The sequence below is a fragment of the Carcharhinus amblyrhynchos genome, chromosome 9 (genome assembly GCF_965287045.1).
Source record: "Carcharhinus amblyrhynchos chromosome 9, sCarAmb.v2.hapA, whole genome shotgun sequence".
Taxonomy (NCBI): domain Eukaryota; kingdom Metazoa; phylum Chordata; class Chondrichthyes; order Carcharhiniformes; family Carcharhinidae; genus Carcharhinus; species Carcharhinus amblyrhynchos.
Window position 1 is genome coordinate 73,731,518 of NC_137332.1, and position 24,822 is coordinate 73,756,339.

Genomic DNA, 24,822 nt, shown 5'->3' on the forward strand with positions numbered 1-24,822 from the left:
TTGAAAATATAAGCTCTTATTGATTTTGCAGCAGTTGAACAGATAGCCATTCTGTCATGAGCCCTGCTCACATCCATTACCAGCTATGTGACCATAGATTCATATCCTTTGTGAGGCAGATATCAAGTGTAATATTGCACAGTGGCAGAAGCAGGACTGTCCTTTGGACAGCACAAAGGAGATCCCACACTCGTGAGCTCTTTATTAAAAGTAGTAGGTGATACGTTAACAGGTGAAAGCCAATGCAGCGAGAAAGAGAAATGGAAATAAATACCTTCAAAAGTATCAAATAATCTGACAGAAATTGATAACTGGTCAGCTAATTCAGCTGCTGCTGTTCCACCGTTTGAAAGGAGTCCAAGAAAGAGAGAATCTAGAGCGTTCAACTGATTCTATGTCACATTATCCCAAGAAATTTCTGTAGTTGCCTTCCAGCAGACATTTTTTTAAAATCATAAACCACATCAGTTTGAGAGAGAAGGTTTGGTTCTGATCACAGATCAGAGCCAGATAGTGCAGAACCACATCACAATTCATCTCGAGAGGCTGTATCAATGGGGGATTGGGGCTGCAGTGCCTCTGTATTCTGCGCTTCTGCCCCGATCTCTCCCTGTTCCTTCGTTTTTCTCGATAACTTGCGGTTCCAGTCCGTTTGTATGTTATCATTGTCCCAGATTATAGAGGTTTCGGTATCACTCACATAGCCTGGTTCTCCAGTGTAGTGCGTCGGGTAAATCAGCAGTGGCTCCACTGAAAAGGCTTTCAAATCACGAGGTTCGTAGAACATCATGTAATCTTCTCTGTTAAAAGATGAAATGAATGATTAAACACTTGATGCATTTTCCATTACTGTCTGCCATAAAACCAACTCAGGGGTCTTGGAACCTCATCAATGTTAGTAGAAACTTCTTAAACTCTTTGCCAAGTTGCTGCCTAGACTACTGAGTTAACAGGATTAACTACTTACAAGAAATGAATAAAGGGAACACACATTGAGGTTATCCTAAAGCTCTTTACAATCAACAAATACTTTGGGAGCATCGATATTGTTATAATATTGAAATCATGGCAGCCAAATTGCACAGAGCAAGCAACACTCTCAGGTAACATTCTTTTTTCAGTCATGTTATTTGAGAGAGAAGTATTGGCCAACACACCAGAAGTTCCTGTCTTTCTTCAAATATTGTCAAATAATCACAAGGGGGGTACTGGGATTTTACAGCTCTGTCGTGCCAGGAGCAGGGTAGTAAAATGTGGTGAGCCACGCAAATGCACATTGACTTTGGCGGGACTGTAAAATCCCACTGGGGGAAACTATCACCCCTTCAGAGCACAGAAAAGACCCAAATTTATCATAGCAGTAAAACACCATGGATGCTGGATGCCTGAAATAAAAACAGAAAGTACTGGAAATATTCAGCAAATGTAGAATTGGTGTCTCGTGTGGGCATGATCCTTCTTCAGAATTTGAATGTGAAATGTTGAATGTGCCGTCTGGAAGACAGCATCCCTTTAATACAGCAATCCTCCGACACTGTATCACACCGGTAGCAGAACCTCTGCAATTAAGTCTCCTAAATAGGATTTGAACATTCAACCTTCTGATCTAGGAGGTGAGCACGTGATCAATGGAACTAATGGTAATACACTTGCTTAAGTCTCCAACTAAGTGTCTTAAAATCCCAGAACAGCATCTTTCAGTGAGCCAAGATGACATATATTTTATTGATACCAGTATTTACAGTGGCATTTGAATGATTCTGTCAATTTAATGTGAATTATTTAATTTATATTACAGATTAAATCTTCCTACATGGATTGGGCCTTCAAAAATACAATTCAAAAAAGGATTGTGATGAAACAACACAACATCCTCTTTAAAATATCAGTTATTCTCATTTTATTTTAGATTCTCTGTGCTTCTTTCTCACTGTTCTTGTTGTTTTATAAATTGACATTGGTGCTACCAGCTGTAACTTCCTGTGCTAAAGGAGTCTTAGTGAAACTACAGGAAGAAAGAAAGATTTGCATGTGTATCATGTCTTTCACAATCTCATATTCCAGAGCACATTACAGCTTTGTGACTACGTAGTCACTATTGTTGTATGGAGCGACACAGTAGCCATTTGTACACAGCAAGGTCCCACCAACATTGGCCAAATGTTTCCATCCTTGCTCAGGGCTGGAATTCTCCAGTGCTGCTGGAATTAATGGAGCTTTGGTTGGAATGCCAAATTTTCCATTCTTGTTCTCAATGGGTCTCACTACGGAGGAGGCTGAAGAATCCTGCCCATTATCCCAAGCATGTGATGAAGCCCAGATAAAGTGCTTTAGTGCTGTTTATATTTTTTCATGGGATGTGGGAGTTGCTGGCTGGTCAGCATTTGTTGCCCATCCCTAATTGCCCTTCAACTGAGTGACTTGCTAGGCCATTTCAGAGGGTATTTAAGAATCAATCACATTGCTGTGGGTCTGTAGTCAAATGTGGGCCAGGCCAGGTAAGGACAGCAGATTTCCTTCCCTAGAGGGAAATTAGTGAATCAGATAGGCTTTTAAAACAATCGATAATAGTTTCATGGTCACCGTTACTAAGACTAGTTTCATATTCCACATTTATTAATTGAATTTAAACTCCATCAGCTGCTCTGATGGGTTTCAAACCCCTTGTCCCCAAAGCATTAGCTTGGGCCCCCTGATTGCTAGTACCCATTGAGGGATAAATTTTTCTTTCAGATGATGCTATGGGATCTTCACTTGGGAAGGCAGATAGAATTCCTACAGTATAGAAGGAGGCCATTTGGCCCATTGAGTCTGCACCCACAACAATCCCACCCTATCCCCGTAATCCCACATATTTACCGTGCTAATCCCCCTGACACTAGGGTCAATTCAGCATGGCCAATCAACCTAACCGACACATCTTTGGACTGTGGGAGGAAACCACAGCACCTGGAGGAAACCCACGCAGGCATGGGGAGAACGTGCAAACTCCACACTGACAGTAACCCAAACCAGGGGTCGAACGTGGGTCCCTGGTGGTGTGAGGCAGCAGTGTCGACCACCGGTAGGATCAGGTGCTCAGGTTTCTGAAGAGAAACTCCCATCTACAACCGTTTGACTAAGAGGCAAGACCCACTGAACACAGCTATCTTACTTGAGATCTGATTTGATCATCAAACTACATGCACTGTGCAATAAACATCGGCAAATGCAAGTTAAAGCCATTTGTAGAGCTTAAGCATGCCAGTTGCAATTTTAATACAACAGATCCACCCACATATATTCCTCACCCTGACTGTCCACAATTGGTGTCATTCCCTCCTCTCTACACAATCCATTTCTCCCCGTCATGAGTCTGTCTTCTCTCCTTGCAGGAGAAAGCACACAACGCTAGGAGAAGACAAAGAGCCAGCAAAGGCCTTGCAGCAACAACCACTTTGACAGCCATTGGTAATTGCTGCCCTCTGGCTCCACTGGGAAGGAAGCCTTCTTCCCGGTGGCTGCAGGCTTCAGCAACCTAACCTGCAGCCTTCATTCAATTGCAGCCACCTCCACCAGCCATCTCCCACCCCTACTCCTTCCCCTGCCACCCCATCAATTTACTACCATCTTGTTTACACTCTTGAATGTCATACAGCTCTCAAACTGGGTGTAAAAGCCAGAATTGTTGGTTAAATCCACAATTAATTGTTTGTTTGTACAGCTGAATGACTGACAAGATAGTTCCAAGACAAGGCACTCGCCTGGGAATGCACCATGGTGATGTCGAGAAGTCAGATTTTCAAAGCATTAGCTGTTTTAGTGGGGAGGGGGGTGTGAAATTTATTCCCCTTTTCGCTGACGGTTCAAATTCTGGCAGTAGTCTCTGTTAATTCAGTCCAGTACAAAGGGATTGCTGCATGTCAATGATGCAATGTATAATCTGAAGCAGAGCAGGGTGTTCCCCTGATGTTTTGGCCAATATTCCCCCCTCCCCAACCCCACCCCAGTGAATGGAAAACTGCTCTGTCAAACAGTGAGATCGACAACACGTCAACTTGAACAAACAGTCAGTCATTGATTGCTAAACCAGATCTTTTAGATTCAGGCCTCCCTAATGAAAATCCAGTAACCAAATGTTATTATGGGCTGGATCAACTCGATCACCTATCAGGCAACATTTCTACTGTGGAAATCACCAGATAAATCCATCGCTAATATTATTTTTCTCAATAGACGCTATTTATGGTAAAGGGTTAGCATGCTCTCTACTATTCTCTTCATTGCTGAACTCTGCAATTTCCCTTTCCTTCCCAATGCCCTGGATTATGTTAGTTACTTACACTGGATGTTTATTGTACATGATGGGTAGAAACTCATCCACTGGCAACATCTTCCCAAAAGGTTCAGCTGCCACCAGTTTTTTGGCCCCCTGCTGAGATATGAGGTAGGCCAATGTCCAGTAGGAATAATCTGCTTCTACCAGATTCATAATGCCAGGGACAGACTTTTCCGGATGTTCCACCTGCATCCGCTTCCGCCCAACGTAGCTGAAAAACAGTAGCAGAATTTGCAAGTGACTTTGTGCGAAGGAGTGAGACTGACACAGATTTAAAATGATTAGCAAATGAAGTAAATGTGATGTGAGAATAAACTTTTTCACACAGCTAGTGGATTGGGTCTGGAATGCACTGCCTGGAAGTGCGGTGGAGGAAGGTTCCATTGAGGCATCCAAGAAGGCATTAGATGATTACTTGAATAGAAACATGGTGCAGGAGGACGGGGAAAAGGCAGGAAATGGTGCAAAGTCATGATGCTCGTTTGGAGAACGGATACAGATAGATGGGCCAAATAATTTCCTTCTGTGCTATAACAATTCTGTGATTTTGTGATACAGGTTAAATATAGTCCTGCATCCTAACTTTAATGTGGTGCTTACATAACTGAATGAGAGTGGTAAGAAAACTTTTTTTCTAAGGTGTAATTGGACAAAATCCAATTATACCTATTCTACTATTTCTAAGGTATAATTGGACAAATTCTACTATTTCTAAGGTGTAATTGAACAAAATCCTCAGGACAATTGACATAGTATCAAATAATAGGATGACTTACGGGGCTATTCATGGACAGGCCTTAATGTTGAGTATTTACCATGCTCACTTGCTTGGACCTGATAGTGACTGGTCTTCATATTGTTTGAGGCTAGCTACTGGCCTATGATATTGCAGTGCTCAGTTCTGACTTCCCCTTTCCCAAACTAATCCTTATTATTTGAACCTCAGGAATGAAATGAAGGTAGCTGTTCTGAGCAGGAAGTCATAAAGCTATAACTACTAAAACTATAGTATCTCGAATGACAGGCAACCACCCGGTAGATTAACAAATACATTATTTTTTGAGATAAATAACTATTTACAGAGAATGATAAAAAGGTGACTATACTTTACGACTTGAGACTCTGTACGACCAGGGAAATGTCGCACTCTGTCCTGAGAACTATATGCCTAACTGGCCAACTGGGTCACATGACCCATGGAGCGCTTGCTCTGAAAGGGGCACACTACCATATCCCTCTGTCTTTACACTCCACACTAACACATTTCAGTAACAATGGTACATTTAAATATAGTCAAACACAATCTCTGGTAAGGAAAGTCACTCTGGGGACTTCTTGATCCTTTGGGAATGTTGTAATTCATTAATGGGTGCCCATCAGCAGTGGTACCTTTAGTTTGAATCGCAAGGGGTTGACTCTCAACCTGCAAAGATGCAGATAAATTCTCCAGATTCCATTTCCCTGGAGCAGTTTTCTACAGCATTAGTTTCATCCATTGCAACATCAAGAAAGGACATACTAGCAGTGGGCTGTCTCACTGGTTCTGGAGGCGATTCTCCTCTTTCCAAATGGTCCAAGTGTTTCTTCACCCTTTTTCCCTTGGACATTACTTTATACCACACTTGGAATGGCCATGACCATTCCAGGGATCCAATTTGGACCAGCCCCATTATTCTTTACATATACCAAATTATCCACCTCAATTGCTTTCTCAGTTCTTTTTGAGACATGGGGCAGGATTTTAAAGCCTCATTCAGGCAAGACCGGAAATTCCCACCTGAGGTCAATGGAAATTGCTGTTGTCGGACCTTCGTCTGTGCAAATTCCATGGCAGGGGAGGTGGTAGAATTCCAACTGTGATGTTTTTTCTGTGCGTTCTGCTTTGCCATCACCCTTCCCACCAAATTCAGAAATATCAGACCTAACCTATTCTAGTATGTTTGCCCATTAGTAACTGGGCAGGTGTAACACCTGTGGTGACAGGGGTGTTGTTCCATAGATGATCAGGAACCTGGCTAATTTGTAGAGAGGCTGATTGTTTCTTTATGGATGGCTCTCACTGCCAACTCATTGGGACCACGGTGGTCAGGTGCAGTTCGAATATATTGAAAACCACTGGTTCTCATGACATGCTGCAACTCTTCAGGATCAGCCCATTATCGGATACTCGCACCTCTGCAACCCATGGGTGGTGAATGTCTGCCACAGTTTTTCTACCATCGCAAGCAAGGTCGTCAACTTCATTTTGTACATGTCCAATTTTAAAGATGTGATTATTAACCAACATTTGGGATCTAAAAGACAACAAAAGCACATCGCACAGACTTTTCCCTTTTTTTCCTTCTCCCTCCCCTACCCCATTCCCTGCTCTGTGTTTGCTTAAAATCTGTTAGGTTTCCAACATCTTCTTATTAACCTGAAACATCTGCACTATTTGACCCTTCTCTAATGCTTCCTGAATTCTGGATAGAGCCATAAGGTATACAGCATGGAAATAGGCCCTTCAGCCCAACTTGTCCATGCCGCCCTTTTTTTTTTAAATCACTAAACTAGGACCAATTGCCACGTTTGGCCCATATCCCTCTCTACCCATTGTACCCATGTAACTATCTAAATGCTTTCTAAAAGACAAAATTGTGTCCGTCTCCACTACCACCTCTGGCAGCTTGCTCCAGACTCTCACTACCCTCTGTGTGAAAAAGTTGCCCCTCTGGACCCTTTTGTATCTTTCCCCTCTCACTTTAACCTATGCCCTCTAGTTTTAGACTCCCACACTTTTGGGAAAAGATATTGACTATCTAGTTGATCTATGCCCCTCATCATTTTATACATCTCTATAAGATCACCCCTAAGTTTCCTGCACTTTCGGGGAAAAAAGGCCCAGTCTATCCAGTCTCTCCTTATAACTCAAACCATCAAGTCCTGGTAGCATCCACATAAATCTTTTCTGCACTCTTTCTAGTTTACTAATATCCTTTCTATATTTTCCAGCATGTTCTTGTTTGTGCTTCAGGAGAGGACTGTTCTAGTCAAACTAGTCAATGTGCAGTCAGCACATTGGTTAGTGTGCTCCATCGCTATGGGTTCTGAGGAAATCAAATGTAGAAAACAGTGGTAGAACAGAAAGGACCTGCAATGTTCAGCGTTAAGTGTTTAATCAGTTGCTGCATGTTTAGACTCACATCAGGTCCCAGTCCAGCTGGTTCTCCTCAATATCTTCCATGAGCTTTGTTATTCTTCTTCGAAAATGTGGCTGAAACCTATTGTCATCTTCTAAGACGAGGGCCTTCTTCAGTCCTCGGTCGATAACCTGAATGATAGAGACAGAACTTTTAAAACTATGTTGGGGGATTAGCAGGGTAAATGAGAGTTACGGGAAGAGGGACTGAGTGGGATTGTGGCTGAATGGCTTCTTCTGTACTGTAGGGATTCTATGATTCTGAACTGTGGGTTTACCTCTGACAGTCTCTTCTGCAGCAAGAACCAGGACAAAACATTGAAGTCTGCAATAGAACTGCTCCCCAAAAATTTACTTAATCACAAAACGAATTAGATGCTCCCACACAATGTCCATGTAAAATATCTGATATAACTGAATCAAACCCGTAGCTTTCCTCATGACAATTGCTTCTCAACGGTTCTGCCTTTCACACATATCCATGATAATAGAAGGTGTAGTTCTGAAATTGTATCTACTGCAGGAGAATCAGGTTGGCGTAATGTACTAAAGTTTTGAGCTTGTATATAATAAAGCAGAGAGATTTGGAATAGTACATATAATGCCTCATAAGTAATTTCATTTAATCATTGGAAGGCAAACACACCCCGCACACGGAGGAAGAATTTCCCCCAATAGCAGCCCCTGCATACATCCTAGTGATCAGCTGCCTACCATCTCACTCACAGATGGTGAAAATTATGAGAAAACCATCATAAGTGGTTATGATGCCTGGATCCCAATTATCAGGGCCAGGACCAGGACCAGGACCAATTGGCATCCTTGGGACTTGTTGTTGGGGGGGAGGTGGATGGGGGCAGAAGCATCCCAGGAGGCCACTGACCATTGAATCAGGTACTCATCCACTTTGGGTAAGAACCTGACTTGGCTAAGCATAGCGGGCTGGGAGACATGCAATGGGTTTGATGCCCAGCAAGAATCCCTATCTGGCCCTCATGCCCAATTCAACAGGCCACCAGGAATCCCGACTCGGGCATCCCTGAAGAATGGCTTGCCTTAATTAATCAACTCCTGCTGTCGTTACTTGCAATTCCTTAGACACAGCATATCTTCTGGCTGCAATTCCCAGTTATTTAATTACTGAGGACAGTGACAATTTGTCTGGGCTTCCATACCTGTTCATGTAAAATGTGGGAAATGAAATTTTTATCCCATTCATTTTGAAAGTGTGTGAAGACAGATGTTTTGTCCAACACTGTCAAAACAGACAGTTAATTGTACACCAAGCATTGGGGAAAAAAATGCTCATTCACTTGCATAACTTATGTCATGTCTTGTTAGCTCAGTACACGTGTATCAGGAAATGTCATCATAACTGAGGAATTATTATCTAAGATCATAAGCGGCAGTGCTGGAGGGGCTGGGAGATTTGTCCATCATGCCCCATTGTACAAATGATACAAATCAACCAAGCAAAAACCATTTTATCCTCAGATGGAGAGATCATATCTGGTTCTGTTTTGGCTGGTGTCCAATCACTGTACTGTTCTCGTTATCCAAATTAAATACACATTTGATTACAGCTTTGAGATTCACGCTGAGATTGAAAAGATCAGTTTTCTGGTAGTGGGTCTATAAAATGGCTAACAGCTGCAAGCCAAACTAATGATCTTGTAGGATTGATGTTCACTTTTCTGTTGGTTCAAAAAGGTTTCCACGATGAGTTATGTGCAAGAGGTCTGAGCTGCACTGCAGAACTGCATAGGCAGAATGTGTACTGAATAGCCTTGGCAGGTTTTATAAAGAGACTTATAGCTCGTGGTATGTACATGATGGAATAAAATTACAATCAGTGTCAGAACAGGAGGAAAAGGTTGCCATTTGAAAGATCGGTGAACATTTATTCCATTGCGCTGGAGACTGAAGGAGCATGGCAGCACAGTTGTTAGCAATCTGCCTCACAGAACCAGGGACCCAGGTTCGATTCCTGGTTTGGGTGACTGTGTGGAGTTTACATGTTCTCCCTGTGTCTATGTGGGTTTCCTCCAGATGCTCCGGTTTCCTCCCGCAGTCCAAAAATGTGCAGATTAGGTAGATTAGCCATGGCAAATATACAGGGTTACTGCAATAGAATGGGAGTGGGTCTGGATAAGATGCTTTATCGACGAGTCGATGCAGATTTGATGGGCCGAATGGCCTCCTTTTGCACAGCAGGCCTTTATTTCTGAATTATGTTTCAATATCAGCAGTATAAGATATACAGATGTATTTTCTCATGTCACGGAACATTTTTAAGCACTGGGAGCTTTAATAGAATGTTTGGTGGTTGATGGATACATGTTTATGTGTCAATGCATCTACAGAGCCTTGAAATAGGTGCATCTGTACATGGGAATCCATCTTCTTACCTCTTTCCAGATGTAATAATGACTCAAGAAGCAGCCTATTTCTCCCCGTGTCAGTATTCTTCCTGAGTAAGGGTCATGGTACCCTGGCAACATTTCAATGTTGAGGGCTTTCAGATGGCTTGTGTTGAGGGCTCTGTCAATACAAAACATCTGTCACATTATGGTACTCTATTTCTGAGTTGGGTTATGGAACGGTGGTAGGGAAGTTAATGGAAAAAATACTTAGGGGTAGGATGTATGAGCATTTGGAGCGTTGCGATCTGATTAGGGATACGCAACATGGCTTTGTTAGAGGGAGGTCTTGCCTTACGAATCTGGTGGAATTCTTTGAGGAGGTGACAAAAACGGTTGACGATGGGAGAGCCGTTGATGTCATCTACATGGATTTCAGTAAGGCGTTTGACAAAGTCCCTCACGGTAGGCTGGTAGAAAAGGTTAAGGCGCATGGGATACGAGGCCAGGTAGTTAGGTGGATTGAGAACTGGTTGGGAAATAGGAGACAGAGGGTAGTTGTGGAGGGTACCTTGTCGGGCTGGAGGCCAGTGACCAGTGGTGTGCCGCAGGGCTCGGTACTGGGACCTCTCCTCTTTGTAGTCTACATAAATGACTTAGAAGAGGGAGTAGGTGGTGTGATCAGCAAGTTTGCTGATGACACCAAGATGGCAGGGTTGGCGGGTACAGAGCTGGATTGTCAGGTGATACAACAGGATATAGATAGGTTGGTGCAGTGGGCAGATAGGTGGCAGATGGCATTTAATCCTGACAAATGCGAGGTGATGCATTTTGGAAGGAATAATGCAGAGAGGAGTTATGTGATAAAAGGTAGGCCGATTAGGAGTATAGATGTACAGAGAGACCTGGGAGTGCAGGTCCACAAATCCATGAAGGTTGTGTCACAAGTGGAGAACGTTGTTAGGAAGGCTTATGGGATGTTAGCCTTTATAGGAAGGGGCTTAGAGTATAAAAGCTGCCGTCTAATGCTTCAGTTATACAGAACGTTGGTTAGACCGCATTTGGAGTACTGCGTCCAGTTCTGGTCACCTTATTACCGGAAGGACGTGGAGTCTCTGGAAAGGGTGCAGAGGAGGTTTACCAGGATGTTACCTGGCATGGGGGGACTGGGTTACGAGGAGAGACTGAAGAGACTGGGGCTATTCTCCTTGGAAAGAAGGAGATTGAGAGGGGACATGATAGAGGTATATAAGATACTGAAGGGAATAGATAGAGTTAATAGTGAGAGACTGCTCCCTAGACTGGGTACGAACACAAGAGGTCATCAATTAAGGGTGAGGGGGGGGAGGTATAATTTGGAGGTAAGAGGAAGGTTCTTTACACAGAGAGTTGTGGGGGTCTGGAATGCGCTACCGAGTAGGGTGGTGGAGGCAGGCACGTTGGACTCGTTTAAGATGCAGTTAGATAGGCATATGAGTGAAACGGGAATGGAGGGATATGGTAGGGGCTATTAAATAGGGTAAGCCTCGGGAGACACCGGAAGGGCAGGCTGTATAACTAATATGTTTTGTCTTTATTCCACAGGTGGAGGTCCGCCTCGTGTCAGGCGAGGGGCATGCACGCGGCGGGTTGTGCGTGGGCTGCTCTTGGAGGTCCAGGAGTGGCCTAGTACTTCATGTCGGTGTGTGTGCTTGATCCTGGACCGATAGACGGGCACCGCAACAGCTCAGTGACTAGCACTGCTAGCTGTGCAGATACATGGATTTGGGCCTGTGTCTGTGGGAGTTTGCGCATTCTCCCTGTGGTTGCGTGGGTTTCCTCCGGGCGCTCCGGTTTCCTCCCACACCCCAAAGATGTGCTCTTAGGCTAATTGGTTTCCACCAAATTGACACTATTTCTTCCCTGAATCTGACTGAGTAGGGTCCCATTCGTAGACATGCAGGGTAGAATAGGTGTAGGGCGATGCGGCGGCGCGGGCTCGTTGGGCCGAAGGGCCTGTTTCCCGTGCTGGGTTGTTCTTTGTTCTTTTTTAGTCCAAAGATGTGCAGGGAAGGCTAGGAGGATTAGCAGGGTAAATGCATGGGGGTAAGGGAATGGGGCAGGGAGAAAGGATAGGCCTGTGTAAGATGCCCTGTCAGAGTGTTGGTGCAGACATAATGGGGTAAACAGCCTGCCTCTGCACTGTGGGGAATCTATGATTTGGGTACGAAGGACAAAGTGGAGCAACAAAATTAAAGGAGACAATTCTAAAAGGGGGACAGGGACAGAGGGAACTGGAGGTATATTGTTGAAGGTGACAGGGCAGGTTAAAAATCGGTTTAAACAAACGGCAACATGGGCTTCATAAGTAGGGGCGTAGAATCCAAAAACAGGAGTTATAATGGGCTTGTACAAACACTGATTTGGCCTCAACGGGAATATTGGGCTGAATTTCACCCCTTCACCCGCCCAGAATCAGGGTGGGTGGGGCTCACAGAACGGCATTCTCCACTGGCCTCAGGTGGGATGTTATGAGCTTCAGGTGGGAGAGGTGGTAAAACTTTGGCAACTGTGTTCAACTTTTGGGCATCACACTTCAGGAAGGATGTGAGAAAGCATAGAGGAAGGATTCACAAGGACAGTTCCAGGGATGAGGAAATTCAAATAGGGGATTGATTGGAGAAGATGAAGTTGATTTCCTTGGAGAAGAGAAGATGAAGAAATCTGATAGAGGTGTTCCTAATGATGATCAGTCTGGACAGAGTAGATAGAGAGAAACTGTTCCCATTGGAGAAGGGGCCAGAAGTCAAAGGACATGATTAAAGTATGGAGCAATGGCAACATGAGGAAATTCTTTTTATACAGGGAGTGGTTATATAGGGAATGCACTGCCTGAGACCGTGGTGGAGGCAGGTTCATCTGTGACTTTTAAATAGGAGTGGGATCATTATCTGAAGAGAAAAACATTTGCAGGTCTATGGGGAAGGGTGGGGGAATGATATTAGATATGTTGCATTTACAGAGAGTCAACATGGGTCCAATGGGCTGAATGGCCTTCTTCTGTGCTACAATCATTCCATGATCCCATGATTATCTCAGTTCATTCCCAGCTGGCCGTAAGCTGAACCTGATTCTTATTTTGCAATCTCTTTCTATACACATTCTAGCTGACTTGAGTCATGGCTTTTTATTATGTCTTGCTGAGAATTCCCTTTTTATCCTTCTCTCTCCTTGTTACTGAAACCTTGAGCTGAAAATGAAAATATTGGAAAAATAACAAGGATGCTAAATAAATTATTACCTAAAAATGAGCAGTACTTTGACAATTTTATTTACACATCATTGTAGAGTTAGGGCTAAATTTTCCTAGCCAGGTTTGGAGGTGGGGTTGAGGGGCTGGGGGGATGGGAGCTATGTGGGGAGTCTGTTGACTCTGTGGTGGCAGCCTGTTACTGGGAGGTCGCTGGGACATGGGTGGTTCATTTACTTGGAAGTATCCGGAGTATCAGAAGGAATTTCTTCCCTCAGACTGTAGTGAATCTGTGGAATTCTTTACTGCCGAGACCTGTAGAGGCTGGGTCATTAAATATGTTCAATGTTTAATTTGGTTTGATTTATTATTGTTACTATGTATTAATATACAGCCAAAAGTGTTGTTTCTTGCACGCTATACAGACAAAACATATCATTCATAGAGAAAGAAAGAGTGCAGAATGTTACAGTCATAGCTAGGGCATAGAGAAAGGTCAATTTAATGTGAGATAGTTGATATTGATGTCGAGATAGATGTATTTTAATCAATAAAGGCATCAAGGGTTATGGGGATAAGGTGGGAAGTGCAGTTGAGGATAATCACCTCAGATCAGTCATGATCTCACTGAATGGCCAACGTCTTTTGGTCTTATGTTTTCATGGCTACAATGTACACAGGATTCAACAGCAACACAGGCATACTTCTGGAGAGACCACTCCTCTACCCTGAAGCCCCTCATTGTCCTTTGTCATCTTGTTTACAAGGAAGAGTGAGGCATCACGAGTGCCCTCCATTTCCCTCTTTGCCATTGCTCAGCTCTCCCAGCTGGGTTACCGCCCAGGCATAGTTGATGTTCTTCCTATTGGGCCTCCCACTCCCCTGGTCTACCCTTCATCCTCAATTAGACATCAAACGTGGGGGTGCCAATTAGATGATCCTCTCACAGGAAGTTGCTCCAGCAGGCTCACTGAAACCATGCACAAACTTGATCAGGGTCCCAAATGCACAGGGTAATTCAGCTTGTAAAATTAGTACCGCACAGCTAAAGTAATGTCTATTTATCAAGCATATATAAGAATTGTATAGCGTCTATTTATCACACTTACATAATTGTATTGGAAACTTTAAGTTAATTTTAACTCCCAGCAAGTAGCCCAGGAACCCTGAGTTTTACTGGGAAGCTGGCCCACTTTAACATCTAACCACTTTAACAACCAGGCAGCAACCCAAGTGGAAACAATACCAGAATTTTATGCCCCAATTTTCTCCAATAAATAACATTTTAACAAAAACAGTACACATTGAAGAAAAGCAATAAAAGTTCACTCTTTAACAGGTAAACAGAATCTATATGGAGTTATTGTACATATATTATTTTCTTTAAGCTCAGTACTTACTTCCCATCCACAGCATCTACTATTTTGACATCAATGTCCTGTTCATAAAGTGTGCGGAGCATTCGTTGTCTCCTGTCTGTTCTGCGTTTGAGGTTTATCATGAAGATCTAAACACAAGTTCACATGAACTAATTACCAATACTGAATTGGCAGCAATACCTACCATTTTGAGGGCTTTTTTATACCACTGATGTTTTATCCCTTCAATGAAGTACAATGGGAATCTTTTCTTAATACACAAGTGAAACCATCTGCTCTGGTGAAAGGTCATTCAGACTTGAAATGTTGGCTCTATTCTCTGTCCACAGATGTGTCAGACCGGATGAGATTTTTCAGCATTTTCTGTTTTTGCTTTGAATATTTGCAGTGCTTTGCTTGAAACTAGTCTTTGGAAAATGATTGCGGGTCCACATCTACTAACCAAGTTAGAAATTCTTAGGATATTCACACCTCCTCTATCCACTTACCAGATCAAAGGACTAAGTAATAAATCAAAGAATTTTATTTCTTTAGGTGGATGGAAATGATCCCTTGGTGTCATTCAACGAAGAGGCAGAAAGTTCTTCACATTGGTCATACTCCACCAATCAATGAGCCCAAAGGGACATCACAATACTCTGACAATTGGCGAGTCCGTTGGATTATCACAATATTCTGTGAATCAATGAGTAAATGGAACTTTTGAAACCTTCCTTCACCAAGGAGTTGGTAGGATTAGTGCATGACTCCTGTCAATCAACCTAGTAAATACCTCGAGCTCTACAGTTTTAGTGGTCAGCTGTGGGATGGTATACATAATGTATGCAATTGCAAACACATTTATTGCAAACAGATTTATTGCACAAAGCCTTGATTTGCCACTTTGCTAATTTTATCGGTGGTACAGCCCAATATTTTATCATTACCAGGAAGCAACACTTATGACAAGTTTGCCACACTGGATGGCACAGTGGCACAATGATTAGCACTGCTGCCTCACAGCACCAGGGACCTGGGTTCAATTCTTGACTTGGGTTACTGTCTGTGTGGAGTCTGCACATTCTGTCTGTGTCTGCGTGGGTTTCCTCTGAGTGCTCCGATTTCCTCCCATAGTCCGAAAGATGTGCTGGTTAGGTGCATTGGCCATGTTAAATTCTCCCTCAGTGTACCCAAACAGGTGTCGGAATGTGGCGACTAGGGGATTTTCACAATAACTTCATTGCAGTATTAATAGAAGCCTACTTGTGACACTAATAAATAATTTCTAAACTAGGTGATAGGTTTTGGCATGGTGGTGGTGCAGGATGGGTGACAGTAGTGGAACAGCTGGTATATGGGCATTTCCTGAGCTCCATGCCATATGTAAGGCCCCAGTCGTGATCACTGGAAGCTCATTCAGATGGACAGGCTGCTCAGTGCATTCTCAGCTCCCCATCAGGGCCATTTTTGGCAATGGCTTCAATGAGGGCAGATAAGTGAATATCCATGATTCTGTAAGGGTAATGGAGAGTGATACTGGCTGCTGAAACACATAGATGCAGCGCCACAGCATAGTCAGAAATAGGTCTCTCATTTAAATTTTCCCTCAACCACATTTCTCCATCTCTGCCATACTGTTGGAGGTACCTAGCCATTGCTTGGGTGCAAGAGCAGATCAGGTCATTTGCCCTATGTTGCACTTACACCACATTGGCCATTCTCTACCAATCAATGAGCCCAAAGGGATTTCACAATACTCCGACAATTGGTGAGTCCGTTGGATTATCACAATATTCTGTGAATCAATGAGTAAACGGGACATGTGCAATCTTCCTTCATCAAGGAGTTAGTAGGATTAGTGCATGACTCTTGTCAATCAACCTAGCAAATATCTCTAGCTGTACAGTTTTAGTGGTCGGATGTGGGATGGTATATACAATGTATGCAATTGCAAATACATTTATTGCAAACTCATCTATTGCACAATGCCTTGAGAAATCAATTTGCCACTTTGCTGGTTTTATTGGTTGGATCACCCAATATTTTATCATTATCCAGGAAGCAATACTTATGACAAGTTTGCCACCCTGGGCGGCATGGTGGCACAGTGGTTAGCACTGCTGCCTCACAGTGCTGGGGACTTGGGTTCGATTCCTGACTTGGGTCACTGTCTGTGCAGAATCTGCACATTCTTCCCGTGTCCATGTGGGTTTCCTCCACCTGCTCTGGTTTCTTCCCACACTCCAAAGATGTCCGGGTTAGGTGGATTGGCCGTGCTAAATTGCCCCTTAGTGTTAGGGGGACTAGCTAGGGTAAATACATGGGGTTGTGATGATAGACGCTGGGTGAGATTGTGGTTGATGAGCTGAATGGCCTCCTTCTGCGCTGTAAGGATTCTATGATTCTATAAAATGCAGATCCTCCCTGTGGGGAGAGGCAGGGGAATCCAGTAGAAAACGAAACTTGTTATTTACCACATTCCTATATGCCTCATCAAGCTCTTGTTTGTTGCTGTTTAGGTTTGAGGCAATTAAGTTTGCTTGTTTTGCAGGATTTGCAGGGGTGATATATTCAATTGTAACTAATTTGATAGAATTTCACACATAGCAATTTTATGGATGCAGTATTACGAGCAATGAAAGAAAAATGCTACATTAGCTATTATATTTACAGGGAGCTGTAAAGGGATCAATTTAGATTCAATCTGAATTCACTGCTGTTGAGCCAACAACATAAACTGCATTTATTAATTAACCAGTTCATTAGTCAGACCTTTTTTAAATTAATGGACTGATTTTGTTTCCAAAATTTCTCAAACTCATTTCCAGATGCAAAACAATTACGGGCCAAGCTAATGCTTCATGCACCATTCTATTTATAATAGCACCTCCATTGGACCTTCCAAATCCAATGGCAAGAAAGGCAGTTCAATAGGGGGCAACTCTCTCCCATGCCAATGTGCCCAATGTGTCACTACACATCAAAACCAGCTCTGTAATATGCCATTTGTATGTCTAGCACCTGTCTCCCTAAGCAACTGTTCTGCTCGAAACTCTGTCACAACAGGGGATTCCTAGGAGGACGGCTGAAACACTTTAGGGATGTCCTCAAAACATCCCTGGAGATGTCACACATCCCCGCTGATTCATGGACCCTGGCTTGTGACTGACCAAAATGGTGAAGGTTTATTCGGCAAGGCACCAAATACATCAAGCAACTTCTTTGGGAGCACACAGAGGCCCAAGTCAAGGCATCGGAAAAAGCAAACAAACTTCTAAACGCCCCATCTATCCAATCCTTGAAGTGCCACCTGCCCTCATGTGGCTGATCCGCTATCTTAGAACCCATCAAACTGAAGTGGAACAACTAATTCTCAATCCCCAGTGACCGCGTAAAGACATGTATTTATAATCATGTTCTCCTTTTAATAATCTGCATAGTAATGATCCTTTGCATAATATTTGAGAAGGGCTGCTGTATGGAGAAATAAAACTGTAACTAAAGAAACAGCTGAGCTGAACAGCAGGATTAGTAGTTGCAACATCTGACCCCAGCAAGGAGCTGACCCACTTAGAGTGAGAGATCCATTAACAAAGATTCTCAAACCTTCTTACAGTTCAGGCTCTAGCCCTTTCTAATTAAATAGCTATGCTGTTGCACTGAACTACCTTTGTTATTATTCCTAAGATATTGCAAACTCATCTTGACTGATAAAGGCTATCAATATGTTCATTTTGGTACTATATCATGCTTTTGAAGATGACCTTTACTTCCTATAAATAACCTTTTCAATCAATAATCTTATGTTAACATAGTTTTTATGCTATTATTATTTTATTGTTGTAGCTAAAATGGTCGTGGATGAGTTTAACATAGAAACATAGAAAATAGGAGCAGGGGTAGATTGTTTGACCCTTTTAGTCATTATGATCATGGCTGCTCATCCGTCTCAATAGCCTGATCCCACCATTCCCCCGATATCCTTTGATCCCCTTCACCCCAAGAACTATATCCAACTCCTTCTTGAAGGCATATTAAGCTTTGGCCTCAACTGCTTTCTGTGATAGTGAACGCCAGAGGCTTTCCACCCTCTGGGTGATGACATTTCTCCTCATCTCAGTCCTAAAACGTTTGCCCCATATCCTTAAACTGTGACCCCCGGTTCTGAACTCACCTGCAACCCCCGCCACCCTCCCCCCACCACCCCCGTCATTGGGAACATCCTTCCTGAACCTGGCCTGTCTAGTCCTGTTAGAATTTTATAAGTTTTTGAGATCTCCCCCGTATTCTTCTGAACTCCAGCGAATATAATCCTAACAACTCAATCTCTCCTCATATGTCAGTATCGCCATCCCGGGAATCAGTCTGGTAAACCTTCGCTACAAGAACATCCTTCCTCAGATAAGGAGACCAAAACTGTACGCAATATTCCAGGTGTGACCTCACCAAGATCCTGTATAATTTCATCAAGACATCCCTGCTCCTGCATTCGAATCCTCTCACTATGAAAGCTAACATTTTCCTTCTTCACCCCCTGCTGCACTTGTATGCTTACTTTCAGCAACTGGTGTACAAGGACACCCAGTTGCACATTCCACTCTCTTAATCGATAGGCATTCAGATAATAACCTGTCTTCCTGTTTTTGCTACCAAAGTGGATAACCTTATATTTATCTACATTATATTGTATCTGCTATGCATTTGCCCACTTACTAATTTGTCCAAATCACACTGAAACATCTCTGCATCTTCCACATCCTAACCCTTGCATCTGCAAATTTAGAGATATCACATTTATATAAATATATATTGTGAATAGCTGGAGTCCTAGCACTGATCACTGCGGTACTCCATCCCTGGTCACCCTGCAGCTATGTCTCTGTAATCCCAACTATATCATACCTGTTTATATCTGTTTGTGCAATTACTTCATCCACTTTATTGCAAATGCAACACACGTTAAGGCACAAAGCCTTAAGGCTTGGCTTTTTAAATCATTTGTCCTGTTCCCATTAATTTTCACAGTGGCCCTGTTTGATTCCAGTCCTTGATTTCTCTGCATCAGTTTCCTTATTATCCTTATTGTTTTTTGTTCTTGTTCTTGGTTTCCCCCTCTGCTGACCCTTTGCATTGCCTCCCATTCCCCTGCCATTTTAGTTTAAATCCTTCCCAATCACGAACAAGTATTCCCCCCAATGACACCAGTCCCAGTCCTGCCCAGGTGAAACCTGTTCAATTTGTACTGGTCCCACCTCCCCCAGAACTGATCCCAATGTCCCAGGAATCTGAAATCCTCCCCACTCACACCATCCCTTCAGCCACGTATTTATCCAATATATCCTACTATTTCTACTCTGACCAGCATGTGGCACTAGTAATAATCCTGAGAGCACCATCTTTGAGGTCCTACTTTTTAACTTACTTTTGAACTCCCTATATTCTGCTTTTAGGACTTCATCCTGTTTTTACGTATGTCACTTGTACCAATATGCACCACGACTACCGGCTGTTTACCCCACCACCTCCAGAATGTCTTGCAACCTTTCTAAAACATCCTTGACCTTAGCACCAGGGAGTCAACATACCATCCTGGAGTCACAGCAGAACTGCCTGTCTATCCCCTTTACAACTGAATCCTCTGCAACCATTGCACTCCCACACTTTTTAACCTTCCCCTGAGCAGCAGAGCCAACCATGGTGTAACGAAATTGGTTGTTGTTGCTCTCTGCTGAGAGGTGATTCCTTTCAACAGTGTCCAAAGTGAGTATATGGGCTTTGCAGGGGAATAGTCACAGGGAATTCCTGCATTAGCTGCCTATATCTCTTGCTGTCTCTGGTGGTCGCTCATTCCCTTTCTGCCTGTGAAGATTGAGCCTGCAGTGTGACCACCTCTCAATACGTACTATCCACGATACTCTCCACCTCACAGTGTGAAGTAAGATTAAAATCCTATTACATTCCCGAAAGATTATTATCTTTGTGGAATAATCAGTTGGCACATAATTTCATTCTGAGCAATAGTTTGTACGTGCTGAAGCTAACTTAGACCCAAAGCGTGGGAATTTTCCCATCATGGAATCATAGCAGGCAGGGACGGAACACACATTGGTCTGTTGGCCTCTGGTGGGATTTTCTGGTCTTGGGACGAGTGCGGCCAGATAATTATGGCCAAATTCTACTAACTAGGTTCTGGTTTGGTACAGCAAAGATCGTTTGATAAAAAAAGCTGGCAGTTTTCACTCTAACTCTTCATGGTCTTTCATACTTCAGTAATTGTTCAGCAAAGGCTATGCAGCCCTTTCTCTCACCTCATCGAATCCCATCTTGTCTGCATGTCTGACAGGTGCAGAAACATTTTTGGAAGGTTCCAGGGGAGGATGGTCAACTGCAAAACAGACAGGCAATTAAAAATGCACACATTTCATTGTGGTTTATATATTGTCAGTATAACCAAACAAACTTTGTATATTCTTTTTTAAATGATTGATGATTCATTATGATTTGGTTGAAAATGAAAAAAACTGGAACAATTTATGGCTGGGATTTTCCAGCAGACTAGTCAATTGCCTCTTGATGATCCCAGCAGCAGGTGGGGCTGCAATATTCCACCCGTATTTCAGGAGATGAACTGAATACAAATGTGTTGGAAGGCAGATGAATTGAAATAATGAATGTGTGGTTGATCAAAGTTATCTAATCCTGGGGTTTACTTCTGTCAGTGTGTACTCTCTATTTATTATTTATACACACCAAGCAACAGCCTCAAGGCTCCTTTTCCAGCATCTTCCAAACCCGTGACCTCTACCATCTAGAAGGACAAGGGTAGTAGATGCATAGAAACACTACCCCCTGCAAGTTCCCCTCCAAGTCACACACCATCCTAACTTGGAACTATATCACTGTTCATTCATTGTCACGGCATCGAACTCCCTGCCTGACAACAGTGTGGGTGTCCCCAGGGTCAGTCAGAGGAGAGGCCAGTAGAGCCATTTGGCCTGGGCCTCAAATTTAGTCACTTGTTAATTTTTTTGGCATTTGATAAATTTCACAGCTTGTTTTTATGCACATAAGGGAATAACATAGGAATGAAAAGTAAATTTTGCTGTTCCGTATTGTACATCATCAGCATTTGTGCAGCGTATCCTACTGCCGAAGGTACAAGTATGTACATATATTAAAGCAGCAGAGCTAGCACACAGTTGAAGTTGTACTATTTATTCACAGTGACTCTTTATAATGGATAATTTTTCAACATAAAGTCCCAAGAATGAAAACTCTGCATTGCAAGCCAAAGGAATTGTTTCAAGAAATACTCAAATTTGGACTCTCTGGGGTGCTTCATAATATCACAATTACATTGGCTATTTCTGTTAGTTTGCTTGCATTAGTGGCTTTAGTTGAACATACTTTCAATGTGTTGAAGCAGGTAAAGAACTATCACCGTTCAGCCTCAGGACAACAACATTTGAATGGTCTTGCCATGCTTAATATCAACTGTGACATTGAACAAAAGCTAGACTTTTCTTCAATAATTAGCACATTTGCACAAAGAGAAAACCGTCGGTGCTGATGGCTAGAATATTTGCTGCATATTTAGCCTCTTCAACCAAAAACCTTTTTCTCCACGAGTTTCACACCATGCCTGTGGCAGCCTGCCTCTGATTTGCTCGCTCTGTCACAACTTGTAATCTGCGGGTTGTTCCTTTCAAACACCCCACCAACACTCCCCAGCCCTTGTTCCAAGTCCAGTCGAGTGGAATGGTTGCCTGGAACACAACAACAGGTTTCATGGAGGGAGTTCTCAGCAAACTACTGGATGGTGTTGAGCAGCGACTTGACATCCTGTACCTATAATTGGCCATTTGTCCAGCTAGCAAGGTCAACAACCTCTTTTGAGATGCTGTGTCTGTGATAGTGAGGGCAAGCTCACTCCATAAGAGGACAGAGCCACAGGACCGAAAGAAGGGTAAATCTGCATCTGCTAACTCACCCCTCACACCTACTCACCTCGTGGAGTCTCAACACTTGTCATGACAACCTCACCCCCACCCACCCCTTCCCATTATCCTCCCAGTAGCTCTGCTGCTCCTTACATCCCCGCTCCCACTCAGTCCCCATGCATACTAGACGACCATCTGACCTGCCACTACACCTGCTCACATTCTTCCCGTCTGTCTCATTGCAGGACACAGCCAGCCGGATTGATGCCTGAGTTCAAGGCCCATATGCCCTTCAAAGAACAAGCTCTTGAGCTGGCTGGAGAGGAGCAGAATCACAACTGTGCAGAGGGCGGTTAGGGCTCAAGGCAAGGGAGAATCCTGAACACATGTGAGTGACCTTCCTCCTATCAGTGTACCCCTGCCCAGCACTGGTACCATTTCCCTTCCACTCAAGCACAATCAGTCGAGAAGCCTGGACCATCCTCATGCCCTCTGGACACCACAGAACTGGGCAGCTTCAAGAGAGACATCTCAGAGAGCAGCACTGAAGGGATGTCACAGCTGTCACTCTGACCATGCCCCTCAGAGCAGATGTTCACATCTCAGTGCATTCAACCGATCTGTATTCTAACCTCGTAGGAGCATGAGACATTGCCACCCCTCATGTCCTGGGTGGGGTGACTGATGAGTACCACCATCTTACACCAGGGGCAACTTGTGTGAGACACCATGCAGTAATGGAAAGGTGAATGTGAGCCTTGATGTTCAATGCTTAGGCCACAGTTCCCAAAGGGTTAAGTAGTGGGAGCCAATTAGTTGCACATTCATGCATGTTCCTACTTCCAAATGCCATTGTTGAAGACCAATCCCTCACTGGCACCCTCAAGCATAGTGCGGGAGAGGGTGGGGGGTGGGGTCAAGGGCAGCCACCAGAACCCTAGAGGCTCACAGCATGAAGGGCCAATAGGGCTTTCAAGCAAGCTCACTCTCCACAAGATATGGGAATGAACACCCCTGCTGCTCCACCCACCCCCACCACCCCTGCCCCAAATTGCACCTGTCTGGTTCCCCAGCATCCTTTCTCGTATGGCCTCAGCAATTGGCACCTTGGAGGGTGATGAAGACCTGAGTGCTAACCTTGGATATCCCCTTTAGAGGTGAGGTCACCGATTCTTGTTTTTATACAGCTGTTGTAGATCGTGCCAGTATGACATCATGGCAATGTGCAATGAATATTCACGGAGGGGAGAGGAGTCCCAACGGGAGGACTCACTAATAAGATGCTAACGTATCTAAATTAGGTCCCCGAACTTCCCGGATAGCAACCTCCTTCCATCTGCGATGAGGGGTGTGGAGAATCAGAAATCGTGATCGTGCCAGCGAGAATCACGTTTCCTGGTTCGCCCAGGATTTTATGCTCACATTGCCATTCTAGCTGACGGCTAACATGGGCTCAATATTCTTCTCATGGTGTGAAAGCATGTTTTCAAATGCATACTTAACACTTTAAACACTGCCAGCTCATTAATCCAGGGTGATTATCAAGATGTGCCAAACATGTGAAATATGACCCTCTCTACTGTTATCATAAGTTTGCTACTTTTTATATTTGCAGCACCTGAAGTGGAGATGGAAAGGAATTTGTTGCTCAGTTTTCGTCTCAATCTCCAGCCTTCGGCAAATTCCATCAGGGATTCCTAATGTCCAACTTAACTAGAGAGGGCCAATGATTTGTAAAACTGGTAAGCTTCAGGACTGTCCCCAGTAGCCCAGTGTGCAAAAATGTATCAGGTGGTACTACACCATTCAGATCAAAGGTCCCTGGAGTTGATCCCTGTTTTCTATTGAGTTGACCAACCTCGGTTGTTGCGGGTGTAAGTGCCACACTTGAGCCTCAGCAGCCCCAAGCTACAAACTGGAAAAGTGACATGCTCCAGGCTTAGTGTGCACAGCGACCACCAGTGATGGTGCACCAAGTTAGCTGATACAAAATTAGCTCTGATGCCAATCCAAGGTCAGAATTGTCCAAGCGCTCCATTTTCAAGTTTGCCACTGCCCTACTCATGTATATTTTGTTGGGTTAAATGTCTGTCTTTGACAATGTGAGTCAAATGGAACAGCACAGCAATGGGTGGGAAAGCATCTACTGGTGGAGCTTTCCCAGAGTCTCCTTTAGTGCAAGAGAGGATTTGGATGGGTCGAAGACTTCTGGGTGTCCCCTGGATGGATTTAATTTAATGAATTCTTTGATTCTTACTGAAGCGGTTTACATTCATGAAGTAAAACTAATTCTGCGTGGCTTTCCTAACCACGTAACTTAATTAAGGTAAGTAGGTGAATAAGTAACTTTGCGTTCCAATTATTTCTCTTATAATAAGCCAGTATATCACACCTTGCCTGTGATTTGGTGATTCCTTTTTCTGAAACATTCCACTGTGC

General features: G+C 43.6%; 1 protein-coding gene across 1 annotated transcript in view; it reads right to left on the minus strand.

Annotated features, from left to right (window-relative positions):
* Positions 1-271: 271 nt before the first annotated feature.
* LOC145348417 (procollagen galactosyltransferase 2-like) overlaps positions 272-24,822 on the minus strand; it is a 175,606-nt gene continuing 151,055 nt past the window's right edge. The window contains exons 7-12 of the mRNA XM_080196630.1: positions 20,752-20,828; positions 14,486-14,592; positions 9,905-10,037; positions 7,501-7,628; positions 4,323-4,529; positions 272-800 (exon numbers count right to left, since the gene is read on the minus strand). Of these exons, the coding sequence (XP_080052756.1) occupies positions 527-800; positions 4,323-4,529; positions 7,501-7,628; positions 9,905-10,037; positions 14,486-14,592; positions 20,752-20,828 (926 nt within the window). The 3' untranslated portion in view covers positions 272-526. The remainder of the gene's footprint in view (positions 801-4,322; positions 4,530-7,500; positions 7,629-9,904; positions 10,038-14,485; positions 14,593-20,751; positions 20,829-24,822) is intronic.